Source organism: Phaenicophaeus curvirostris, chromosome 20, assembly GCF_032191515.1.
Source record: "Phaenicophaeus curvirostris isolate KB17595 chromosome 20, BPBGC_Pcur_1.0, whole genome shotgun sequence".
NCBI classification, from domain to species: domain Eukaryota; kingdom Metazoa; phylum Chordata; class Aves; order Cuculiformes; family Cuculidae; genus Phaenicophaeus; species Phaenicophaeus curvirostris.
The window spans coordinates 11,718,928-11,732,200 of NC_091411.1; the positions used below are offsets into that span (position 1 = coordinate 11,718,928).

The window sequence follows — 13,273 nt, forward strand, 5'->3', positions numbered from 1 at the left end:
CAGCGGATATATGAATATAGATGTGAAGAGTGGCCTTGAAAGTCACAGTGTATGAGCCAAAGATACTGAAAGTGGCTGCGCAGTATCTTCAGCTGGTGGGGCAGGAACTGGAACACAGGGCTATATTCTGTTGTCCCTTGTCTTCCTATTGGCACGTGTGTCTGTTTAGTTACCTGGATGAGACTAGGAGGCAAGGAGAGTATTTCTTGAGTGGGATTGTTCATTAAGATACAAATGCACAAAAGCGAGACCCGTGTCTTTGGCTTTGTGGAGAAAATTGCTCATTCCTCAGTATTTGGCACATCCCTGGTCTGCATCTATTTCCTTCCCTGCCACCTACTGTGGTAAGTGTCCAGTTTGTCCCAGAGGCCTCATTACAGAGCAGACTGCGTGGGAGGACTGTGAGAGACAACAGAGATCACATCTGGAAGGAAAATGAGGCAGAGCTTGCTGATTTATGCAGTATTCAGAGTTGTCAGTTCTGTGACAGAGAGACATCGTATGCAGGACTTTGAGGCAAGACTCTGCTTCAGCACACACAGCTCACACGATGCAGCTGGATGGGTTTGTTTTTCAGGTCTAGCTGGGAGCTTTTCCGAAATTCCCTTTTCCCCACTCCCATGTTTGGCCTCCACAGAGAACAAACTTTTGCATTGCAAGATTGCTTTCAGCCAGGCCCTGCTGCAGGGCACAGCTCCTTACCTTGGCTCTGACTGTGGGTTCCTTTGGTGCTGGCTGAGCATTTCGCTTTCCCCTGACGCCTGCTGAGCGCCCCAGGCACCAGCCTGACTCCAGCGCTGCCAGCAATGCAGACGTTTGCAACAAACATATGCTAATTCAGAAGGTTGCCTTTCAAATCTGCTTTTAGGCTGGTAGATAGCTGAACTGCCCAGCAGTGCCCTCCAGTGGCATGGGAGGCTCCCTCTAAGCAGTGAGGTCCTAGGAAAAAGGGATGTTTACAGGCACATATGATCATTTCAACAAAAAGCAGCAGCAAAAAGGCCTCTCAACAGTCAACAGGGCGTCAAAACACACTTAGATCCAGGCAGTGTATTGGGACACATCCTGCTATAGCACTTCACTACAGAAAAATCTTGCTGGAGACCTTCTTTACACTGTCTACTGCTTCCTCTTAGCTGATCAACATTCTCATCTTCCCATCTGTCAAGAGAGGCCCCTTGGAAGGGATTCACCTCCACCAAGGCAGCTGTAAGCAGTGGAAGAGGATCAAAGGGGCTTAAAGTTGACCTGTAGCATTCGAGCAGGGTCTCGCATAGATCAAAGGGTGCGTACACGGTCAGGGCCTGGCTTCTGTAACTGCCTTTGGAGATAACTTGGCAGGAGCATGGTCCTGTCTTTACTACAGCCTAGTCTGCGTGTGTTGTGAGTGGACTGAGTGGGCTCACACTGGAGAGAAGCTCTAGGTGCTGTGCGTGTATTGGGTGTCCTTGTTAGGGTTCTTACAACTTGTGCTTTTTGAGGTAAGAGCTCTACACGAGCAGCTGACATTGCAAGTCTGACTTCAGGCAAGGCTGCTTCAGTTTTGTTCCCTCAAATCCAAACTCTAGACCTCCTGTTGTCTGCAGACAAACACGGGAATCACCCAAGAAGCTACTGATTAGAAAAGGTTCTGCTCAAAGCATATTTTTCCTTCTATGAGAACCAGATGTTGTCGTGGTTCCTTAGTGAAGGCAGGTCTTTTTGTTGGCTGTTTCTAGGGGTACGAATGACAGATTCGAGCCCGGTTGTAAGAGTCTGTTGCCACAGGATGGCGCCTGGTGGCCAGGCTTGCAGGGCTTTGTGGCTGGGAAGTGTTAGATCCCAGTCGTGTGCATGTATGATATGCACACTGTATTCGGTCATAATCCACGTAGATTCTTCCTGTGAAATTCTCATAAACAAATGTTTGTTCTGCCTTTGTTCCACTGCACTGCCAGCCTTCTTCTTCCTCAGCACTACTGTTTTGTCTGAGATGGATCGTTGTGCTCCAGGAAAGTGAGGCTGAGACAGAGCTCTGCCCATCTCTTACACCACCCTGGTGAGATACTGCACTGCAGAAGTAGCAAACTTTCTGCTCTTGCCATGCAGATCGTTTTGTTGTCGTTGCCTAGGATTGACCAATGGACTGTTGTGCTTCAGGAAAGTGAGGCTGAGACAGGGCTGATGTGTGGATGTTGCAGTAGGTCGCACAGTGCTCAGTGGGCTGCCTGGCACTGCCCTGCAGCCTTTCAGGATGAATCTGATTGCACTGGTGGTAATGGGATTCTCCCTTGAGCTTTCCTGTTTTCACACAATGGCCTGTGTGCAGTGCAGAAGGGACATCTAGTGGTGTGGAAGTGGTGACAGTGCCTGTACAGGCAATAACTTTGGTTATTATGGGAAAGCACAAATTTTGAATTAGAAATTGGAGCCTGGAGAACCCTCAAGCATTACATCACCAAACTGCGTGTGAATGTTTCTCTTAACAGAATTGGCCTGTGAGTCTGTAGGCTTGAAATTCCAAAACCTGAACTTCTTAAAAATATACCTGGCGCTTTTCAGCAGTGATTGCGAGCAGAGAGGGCACTGAAGCAGTCATTTATTGCACACTGGTTTTGAATGGAACTAGAAGTTTATTTCTTAATGAGCTCAACTTCCCAAGTTGTAAGTTTGCAGCCACTGTTGTTATGGGCTCCTGTGCTTATGGTTGGAACTAATAACCCTTAGGTGATGAAGCTGAGGGAAAAACGAGAAGATTTTGAAGCTGTTAGCTTGCATTGGGCAATTTGGAAAAGCAGACTTTTATTCGATGGTGAGGATCCAGGACTGTAGTGGGGGTGGGTGAGGTGGTCTCCTCTGAGGCAGATCAGTGTGTGTATGACAGGAGGTAGAAGTGCCTTGATTCTTACCAGCTTCAGTCTGTCGTATTGGCTGCCATCATATCCAGCCTGTAAAATTAGGATTGTTTTAAGCAAATGTGAGGAAAGATTGTGAAACATATATGGCAAGCTTACGTTGTTCTTTGAATGAAATGACAGTTGTCTTTAGGTGCTTTGCTGTGCAGTTCATCCTGAACTGTTTGTAGAAAAATGTGTAGGATTGTTTTGTGAGAAGTATACAAAAAAGTGTAGAATAAGAAGACCAAAAGGTTTTGCTGAGTCCTCCGGATCTGCTCCCTTTTCTCGTAATCCAGCTTGCCTACTGCTGCCCCATTTTCATGCATTTCCGGCTTGCAAAGTTTCCTGCCTACCCGCTGAGAATAGAAGCCTTGCTGTTATGCTGTCCTTAAGTCTCTTGTAATGAGTGTTCCACAGACGAAAGCAGCTGTGTCCTTTGGCTCTAGTTTTAATGCTGTGTTTAAGAGCAGATTATGCTGACGTTGGGCTGCAGCGATGCGGAGGTAGCACAAACTGTGGCCACTTTGGGGAAGGCTTTAGCAAGGATGACTAAGGGCTTGGAGCTTATGCTTTAGATAACAAATCCACCCAATTGTGCTCCTTCTTTGGAAATGTAGTCAAGCCTAACAAATCGGGGCCTTGAGAGAGTTGCATTAGGGTCCTTTAATTGGGCTAAGCTGGTTAATACCCACGTAGGCTTTTCTGTGCCCAAGGGTCCAGCACAGAAATGGTCTGTCTTTTATGCTGACAAAATCTCATAAATTGCGACCATGACCGCTGAAAAAACTCAATTCTAATATCCTCACAGGCAACACTGGTGTAAGGTATTTTGATTATTATGATGAAGTTTGATGTCTTGACCTATGAGGGCTTCATTTGTTTGGGTTTTGAGTGACGCTAAATGACCCTTAAATCCTGGCAGACCCCTCCTATGTGCTAGCATTTAGCAGTGGTCACAGTGAGTAAAGAATGCTTTTTTCAAGGGGATCATCCCTCCTAACCTACTCCAGCCCCAGAACTCGCAATGTGTGTGTCCTGGCAGCAGAATAGGCGTGGAGTCTCACCCCTGCCTGTGGCAGATTTTGGCCAAGAACCATGCAGGCTGCTCGAGTCCAAACCTGGTTGTGACAAATGTGTGAAGTGAGACCGTTCATAGCATTCCTGCACGTGTGATATTGTTGACACATTGGCTGTGTTAGCAGTTCTGTTCGAACCCACCAACATTAACTTGGCAGAAGGAAAGAATGAAGACCCCAGGGTAAAACTCAGTCCTTAGCACAAGCAGCTGCTGCTTGAGGCATTGTCTTAGATGTACTGAGAGACACCCAGAGTGTTCCACTGGAGGTTTTAATTGTTAGGCCTCTCCTTTGCTCTTCTGAGTCTCGCTAATGTGCAATGGGTCTCTGGTAGCTCGTGGCTCTGTCAGGAGCATGAGGTGCCACCGGCCGCACAGCGCAGCAGCAGAGCTACACGAGACCTAAGCCCCTGCGACAGGACCTCCACTTTCTTATGTGTGGGATTTGTTCTGCTAATTCTGTTTTATGAGAGCTGAGCGTGGCCTGCAGGTAGGCACGTGAGCTGTGAATTACTGTGGGTAGTTTTGTTTCCCAAGTGTTGTGAAGTTGTGTCCTGATCATCTCACAGAAATAGCCACGTTCAGTCGAGGAAGAGTGGTGGTCTCTTGCAGTGTTAGTCATGCAATGGATTCATATGAATTTGCGTTGGTTTGGAAAAGGTGAGTTGTTAGGAGGAGAATTCTTGCAGGTGAGGCAAAAAATTTCTAAGCAGAAAGATTCTGCACATGCCAGTGTTTGGTTAAATCCCCCGGCAGCAAAATGAGAGTTTAAAGAGAGAGAAATGAGTTCCAGATGGTTGTGGTAACGGGCAAGAAACTAATACTGAGGCTGATCCTGAGAAAACAGACTGCAGACCCCAGAGATGAAAGTGGGGGCAGGGTGGTCCAGATAAGGTTGATAACACGTGATATATCATCTCGGAGCATTCCAGGGCAGGACAGTGAGATGAACCATTTGTTCCTGAATTGCAGTGTTTTGGTGGTGGAAATGCTCTTGCTGTGACTGTTCTGCTTTTTGCATGGAAGGTAAAAACAATGCAGTAACTCTCCTATTCCTCTGCACATGGCCCGTCAGCCTCTGCCTGGTCCGCAAGGGTGCTGGGATAATAGAAATTACTCACTGTAGGGTTGCTGGTGTTTGCATCCTGTGCAGCCCAGGTCTGTCTGTACCAGTCCCTTGCTATCTTGCATATTTCTTTTTTAAACTAAGAATTTGTACAGCATCTCACCTGCCTTCTATTTTTAGTTGTCAGTGGAAGGGTGAGGCAATGTACGTAATTCTCATTACAGTTAATTTAATCCAATTGTGATGTGGGTTTAGAGGGACTTAGTAGGTCACAACTGAGTGTGGGCTCTGCCTTTTTCCAGTTACTCTCATGAAACAACGGACACTGCTATTTTTTTCCACTTCTGAAACTAAACACTTGCATCTACAGGTGGTGATGTGATTTTGTGCCTCTGTTATGCTGGTACTTCTATAGATCTCTGTAACTGCTCCCTGATCAGGAAGAGGGTTCATGTACATTTTGTGGGCTCACACATCTCATGGTGTGGGAGACAGCAGTAAAGATTGACCTGGACTAACTGCTGTTTGGGATTAACGGTGTGCCTTTTGTGTCTTTTGTCTTATTTTCTCTTTGAACAAAGCAGTCTCTGTTAGAAAACTGGGACTGATCCTCACCTGGAATTTGTTCGTAAATACAACCTGATACAGAAACCTGTGTCCAAGAAATGACCTCTGTCCACCTCAGTCCCCAAGATAGTTCTGACTTCCTCTCACAGCTGTGGAGGAGACACCAGGTTTGTTTTCTTCATTATAGAATCATAAAATCATAGAATCACCAGGTTAGAAAAGACCCACTGGGTCATTGTGTCCAACCATTCCCATCAATCACTAAACCACGAACCTCAGCACCTCGTCCACCTGTCCTTTAAACACCCCCGGGGATGGGGACCCAACCCCCTCCCTGGGAAGCCTGTTCCAGTGCTCAGTGATCCTTTCCATGAAAAAATTTTTCCTAATGTCCAGCCTGACCCTCCCCTGGCGGAGCTTGAGGCCATTCCCTCTCGTCCTGTCCCTTGGGAGAAGAGCCCAGCTCCCTTCTCTCCACGACCTCCTTTCAGGTTTATGTAGAGGGAGTTCAAAAAAACAGAAAGCAAAAAAACCCCGAGTCCTTTTTCCTTTTTGCCCCGTGCTGTGGCTCTGGGGGTTGGTCAGGTTGCTCCCCGCCGGGGGCTGTTAGCCGCGCGCGGTTCAGTCCGTGCGATCCAGGCTGCGTTTTGTCGCTGCCCGGGCGCCGAGGGCGGCCCGGGACTCTGTCCACGGCGTTAGTGCTGGTCCCCGGCGCTGCGGGCATGGGGCGAGAGCCCCTCTTCGCTGGTGCCCAACTACCCTGTCTCCCCAGAGGTTTTTAGAACAGCCGCTCTTAGACTTGACATGGAATTAAGGAAAACTACATCCAGGGCGTACAATGCTGCTCTCCTGCTGCCGCTTTTCCTCTTACTTTGGGGTAAGTTTTTGTCTTCTGTACTTGATGCTTATCCAGCTACTATGGAATAACTTCACAGCGAATCTGTGACCTGCCCTTGTATTGCAAAGGTAACTGAGCAAAAACTCTGTTAGATTTGAAGCCTGAAAAGTTCTTGTCTGGAAGATAAACAGGCACTTCATTCTATTTATTTCTTCTCTCCTGCCTTCCTCTGCCCATGTATGCATGCATTTATTTACAACAGCTAGAAGTTTGTGCATTTGATGTAATGAAGTATTCAGCTGTTTATAGGAACCTTTTCTCCATTGAAAAGTTCTGAATTTTACAATTGTAAGACACAGAGCTTGGTTTCTAGTCTGTATGCTTTAGTAATACATCCGGGCAAAAGAGGAGTGCACCTAGGGGTGCACTAACACGCTGAAGCACCAGATATACCTCTGGTAGAACGTGGGGGAAGAAGAGAGTACATGAATATTCTCACTTAGAAAGGGTAAGAAGTGGCGAGGTAACAGAAATGTATCACACTGATGAGGGTTTTGTTTTGGTTTTTTTTGGTTTTTTGGGGTTTTTTTTTGTTTTGTTTTGTTTTTTCCACATTGAAAACTACTTTTATTTCCAAAGAGTATACTTGAGTGTACTGGGATTTTGCAAGTTCTTATGAATGTGCCTTTGGACTCCAAAAGTCATCCTTACATACAATTTCTTGTGCTTCCTGAAGAACAGATTTTTCTGTCTCTTCTGGAATGGTTGCCTGGAGATCTGCTGGGCCTAGGTATGTGGTTTAGTCATCTAGGGATTGTAAGGTCATGTCAGGAACATGTCCAGCCTTTACTGGAAAGTATGATTGGGATTGAACCAGCCTCCTTTATCCTTTTCCCGGTACTGCCAGGCCAGTAGCTGTATATAGAAGTCCTGTTTGGTTTCCACTGATCTGGGACAGGAATGATCAACGATGTGAAGTGGAGGTAAAATGCAGAGAACATGCAGAAAATACAAAGTGCCCTTTCTGTGCTGGTATCTGCTGGGCATGGTGTTTGGCGTATTCTCACAGTAGTTGATGTTTATGTACTTTTTGAGAGTTGGAGAAAGTTTTGAGCTTTTCCTTTGATTCGCCAGCAGTTGGAATTCTCCCTGAATTTCCTCTGCTCTCATCACCTCAGCCATGAATATGGAAGTCAAAATCTTTTGATTTTTGTCTGATAGGTTTTTTTTTTTTCCTCTTCCTTGTGCCAGCTTCTTTGTCTGCTGTATTCGCCCCAAGTGCCTGGAATTCCTCTGGCCACAGGGAAGCAGCAGGGACTGTCTTTTGTACCCAGTAACCATAGCTACTGGTTTGGAGTGTGGAGCAATTGTGGTGGCTTTGTGCTGTGCAGAAGGAAGGCCCTTTGCGTGTTTGGTATTTCACTGTGTGGCTGCCAGGGAGCTGGCTGGCGCGTCTCTGGGGTCTGTGCTGTTTGACCATTGCACCAATGGCTTTTCACTCTTGGGTAAAGCTCTGTTCTGGATTAGTGGTTTACTGAGGACCTTGTTTTTTCTTGGAGGGCAGGTGGATGACACATCCTGACATAGCCAGCAAAGCTCCAGGGAAGTGGTAACTTCCATAGTCTTTCCACCTGCTCCTGTTTTGCAAGGGGAATTGTGCCAGACTTTAACTGCAGTGAGTGGTGCTATTTGTATGGCACTTGTAGAATTTCAAGGCCATAAGGAAATGCCTTTTCCTGCTCTTGTGAGGCATATGACCGCTTTATTTTTTTGATTTCTAATTGTCAGAGTCTAAATGTCTTTGGAGCACAGAGCGGCCATGTTATTTGTTAAGAATTTTTGAGAAAATCCTAATTATCCAGGTGTTGCAGTCTGAACTGTAAGCCCACCCTGCAGCCAGATCCATGCTCTCTCCAGTTGTTTACAATGAACCCCAAAGGCATAGACTCTAGGTGACTCTGGTTTTACTGCTGTTGTCTGTGTGATAGGCAGAATAGCTCTTAGCTCAATTTGTTGTGTTCTGAAGGAGATTCTGGAGGGTGGAATGTGTGTCTACTCATTTCTGTTCCCATAACTCTCGCCAGCTATGAGCATGGTAATCCACATACCTTTGGCCTGGAAAATGCCTTGGACGCCTGTTGAGAGAGAACACGTGCAGACAGACCTTTTTCCTGGCATTTTGTTATCTCCTCTAATGCAGGCTCTTGAGATTAGTTTGGACATAGGGATGGTTTGAATCTCACTCGCTTCAAAAAGTGGGAACACAGGCTCTTTGGCTGTTTTGTTGATGGTCAGTATATTTAAATAAGAATTGGAAATTAAAGCCTGTGACTCAACCTGATTAACTAAATACACAGGATCCCCTCTGCCTCAGTGTTTGATCTGTGGCAATGGCTGAGAGATCAGAGAATGTGTAAACCATGAAGGTCAGCTCGGAGGAGCGTTTATTAAGGGAAAATACTGGGGTGTCATAAGCACAGAAGATCAAAGGGCTACTGCAGCAATGTATGCAATACTGTCATAAAACAGGGATTTATAGCTCCTGTTTTTCTCCAAGTTGTAGAAGCGTGATAATAGAAGTTACATCTTCAAAACTGTGTTGTAGCAGTGAACAGATAATGAAAACAAGCGAGCTAGCTACTTGTTCTGTGTTAAGAGTAAGTTTAATTCCCCATAATTGTATTTCTAGTTAATGCCTCTGCCTGTGATGCTGGCATTGCTCAGGCCTGGGGGTTGCTGCCCACTGTTTGGCTCCATTTAGTGACTCACTGGGCGGGAGGGAGAGAGCCAGGAATAGGGATTCCCCTTCTTTGAGGGTGTAAATATTATGCATACTTCACAAAGGGAAACTGAGCCACGTCATCTTATGCCTGTCTTAATGAAACTGGTGGTCTAGGCCCTTGTAAATTCGTTTTGAATACTTTCCACTAGTAGGCTGTGTACATCTCTCTGGTATGAAAGAACTCTGTCACACCAAAACCCCAACATGTAATTGTTATGGTCTGCAACTTGTTGGTCTCCAGTTACAGAGAAAAACAATATAAGAAGTAGCCTGGGAAGTGATGAATGCACGTGTCCACCTAAGACTTTGGATGGTAAAAACCACAGTCTGAGCTGTGTGTGGGGACTTCACTAGAGGATTGGATAGGAGTATCCAAGCTGGGAGGTGGCTGTGTGTTTAACCTACCAAACCTCTCCAAGGTACAACAAATGCATGAACAGTAAGGCTTTTCTTAAAATGGCTCAATCTAAAAGGTGTTGTAGTTGTAGGCGTTGCTGGGATCCCTACAGTCTTGCTGGGCCATTCATTCAGTATTGTCTTAGAGGTGCTACCTGCTGATTGCTGACATTAGGTTTTGATTACCTAGTCTTTGTTTTGAAGGCTTTTTTTTTTGTCATAGTGTCCTGTCTTGCTTCACAGATGTTGCCAGATCTGATAAGCTGATAACCTGAGATGATAAGAACCATGTTTAGGTTCAGCCAGCAGGTAGTATCTCAGTTTTCAGGAAGTACCATTTTGTTTCTCCCTTTTATCCTATTTGCACAATGATAAAAAAACCAACCAACCAACCAAACAAAGAACCCAACTTGCTATGGAAAAGTAGAGAGGAAGAACTTGACTTCATTCCCAGGGTCCTGAGGGGAGTTGAATACACCTAATTGTAATGGTGATGACACCTAGGTATAAGACTATAAGACTTGGAAATTCAAACAAAAGCTTGTGGGAAGTGGCCGGGGAAGAGGGAGCAGCAGGTCAGTGGGAGGAGGCACTGCAACAGCTTCTCCTGGTGGCTGGCAGAGGTGATAAGCTGTTGCAGCCCATGAAGCTTGTGGTTGTGATCAAACACTGATATTCTGGAATGCTTCCCATACCCACATCCCATTTTCTGATATTGAAAAGAACAGCCCACTGTTAAAGCAGCTGTTGAAAGATGCCCATTACGGTGTTAAGTGGGACAAGGAATACAGGTTATGGAATATTTTAGGCCAATTCTTAACATGTCATGAGCTTATTGGCAGTCTCAGAATTTCAGGGCCTTGTTCTCTGATGCTCCTGTTGCCAGGGACAGGCGCTTTACTCAGGTGCTTTACTCAGGTCTGGAGAGAAAGGGTTTACTCTCCTATGTGAAGAAGCTTGTAAAGCCCTAGGATGTGCAGAGCCACCCCTAAAGGCCTTGTTTGATCCCTGGACAAATGCACAGAAGGCACTTCCTAAAGCTGGGTGTGATTATACTCTGCCATTACCCCCCATAGCAGGTATGCTATCCTTCCAAAGTTAGTAAGGGTGGGGAAGAGAGAGGGTGAACAGCATGAAAGCCCCTTTTCAGGCCTTCCCAGTCTTCCTGGTGTGGCTCCTGGGAACAGGCCGTGGTGTGTGCCCTGTCACTAATCCTGTACCCTGCCCTGGGTAGGGAAAGATCAGCAGAGGTCAGCAGGGATTTACTAATATAAGCACATGCCTTCCTGTTGTCATGGAGACATAACTCTTTCCATTCCTTTATTCGGAGTTTGTTTAGTGGATGTGTTACTCTGATATTTGAGGTGGAGGGGTTCCCTTTCTGCCCTTGGCCTAAGCATCTTTCTCTGGTGAGAAATGTGCTGGGGTGACCAGCAGGAGCACAGCCTGGCTGATAAGAATTGCATCAGGCTGGGGTTTGAGCATTACCGCTTTAGGCACTCAAAGATTCCTCTGGCTCGATGATGACTGGGGTGCTGCTGGGAAGGCTGCTCTTCTCACCTCCCAGTTTTAAGTTGTCTTTCTTCCAGTTGCTGTAAGGTGAAAAGGTGACATTGCCCTGTGAGTGCAGTGCACAGGCAGGGACAGAGATTGGTGCTCTCAGTAAGTACCATGGACTCTGTGTAGAGTTTTTGTGGTTATGAAGATTATTTTATTCCATTTGAATTCCATTCTTTTTTTAGAAGAAAACATGAATCACTTGTCAAAATTGTCCTTCATAAAGAAGGAAACAAGGTAATCTCTGAGCTGATAACCCCAACCCTGGTGCCTGCAGCTTCCCTGATGGAATTTTAAGTGACTATTAAGAGCACCTTAAAGGTTATCAGTGAAGCAGTGTGGGATCTGGGAATTTCAGGTACCTGTGCATGGATAGGGTGACAGTTGAGGGGACCATGGGAATTGACAACTTCAGCTGCTAAAATTAAAGTGAGAAGGAGGTTCATGGAGATGTGACATTGTCTTCCATAAGGTCAGTTGTATCCCCAGCACAAGGACATCTATCCTCCCATCATAGTTTACCAAGACTTTGAAAAAACAAACTTATGGAAAGCCAAAACAAAAAACAAGGACCAGTGAGCAGTGCTAAAGCAACGTCTCAGAAGTGGTGAAGTAATGAAATGACTGAAGCTCCGTATCCAGTCTGTTTTAGTTGCTCCTGGTTGGTCTGTAGTAAAACCTCTGCCAGCAGTGGTATTGTAAGGGCAGTGTAGGGAAGAGAGGAGGCTGTGAGAGAACCTGCAGCGATGCAACTCATGCTGGGGGGGAGTTACCCCTGAGATTCACATGTATGAGATGAGGGAGCACAGTCAAAGCAAGGAGGATGGTTTGTTTATAAAGAAAAAGACTGAAACCTTGCTGCAGCTCTTTGCAAACCTGAACCTCCTCCTCCTCCCATGCTGTCTTTATCAGGTCCCACAAGGCTCTTGGCCAGTGCAGCACAACTGCATCCTGTGTGGCTTTATTGGAGTAAGAGATCCTCCAGAACTCTGGGAGAGAGACAGGGAACTGCTGCTGGGGGATCTCAGACTGCTCAGCATCTCCTTCATTTCTGGTTTCTCCTTTTATGGCTAGAAAACTCACTGTTGCAACTTCCTTTTGACAACATCATTTAGTGAAGGTATAAAGTATAAAATTATTAAAGCTGGTTATTAAAACAAAGCCTGGTGCTGCAGCTTGTTTGCCATGCAGTGATACAAAAGGTCACAAACTCCTCCTTTAGTGGAGACCTTTGTCATCTACCTTTAAGGTGTAAAATCAGGCCTGTCCTGACAGAGCTTAATGAATGAGTTTTATGCAGCTCTGTATCCCTTTGAAGTTCCCCCTAATCCACCCCTAAACGCCTGGAACATATTCTTCAAAGGAACTGGAGTCTTCTCCAGTTTCACTGCAGAGCAGGGTTGTAGGATGGCAAGGGTGCAATATATTTTTTTAACCTTTTTTTCACTTATAAACATCACTGATTCATATTCTTCTTGTGAAATGTAAAGGCAAAATTCAGAATGTCATTGTCAATCCAGCAAAAACCACTTAAGTGAAAAACTTAATTCAACAGCTTCTTTGATCTGATTTTCACCTTCTTCATGGGATAGCATAGTCTGAATTACGTGTTTCCATGGTTGGTATATTTTGTGGCAGGGAAAGCTAAGGTATTCATCATGCTTATTAACATTGGTGCATATCCATATGCTATTCACATTCATGTAGTAATATATTCCAAAATGGAGAGGATTTATTTTATGCCCCTGGATTGATGGATGAAAATAGTGAAACCAGTGCTAACGGCATCATATGTGTTCTTTCTCAAGCCAGGGGGTACTCTGAGCCTTTGGTACCCATTCAGTACACTGAATTCTTGCAGAATGCATTTAACCTCCTGGCCACGTCACAAACATTGTGCTCACTGCTGAAATCCTCTCTCTGACATCACTCTGTGATGAATTCTGGTTTGAGTGAGTGTCTCATCTGGGGAATTATTTAGCCAGAAGTTTAGCACTGCCACTGAATAACGAATAGGTTTATACTGTATTTACGCATGGGCGTGTTCTGTCCTTGGGAAATAGTCCAGTATTAGCATAGGTGTGCTGTATACAGGGAAGTGTATGATATAATCATG

The 13,273-nt window shown here is 45.5% G+C and overlaps 1 protein-coding gene across 6 annotated transcripts in view; it reads left to right on the forward strand.

Annotated features, from left to right (window-relative positions):
* Positions 1-13,273, forward strand: part of CRB2 (crumbs cell polarity complex component 2) — a 62,490-nt gene that overhangs the window by 22,140 nt on the left and 27,077 nt on the right. For 4 of the 6 annotated variants that reach the window (XM_069873506.1, XM_069873507.1, XM_069873505.1 and 1 more), the window contains exon 1: positions 6,313-6,461. The exons of the other annotated variants lie outside the window; for them this stretch is intronic. In XM_069873506.1, coding sequence (XP_069729607.1) covers positions 6,389-6,461 — 73 coding nt within the window. In that variant the 5' untranslated portion in view covers positions 6,313-6,388. Of the gene's footprint in view, positions 1-6,312; positions 6,462-13,273 lie in introns of those variants that run through there. 6 annotated transcript variants of the gene reach the window in all.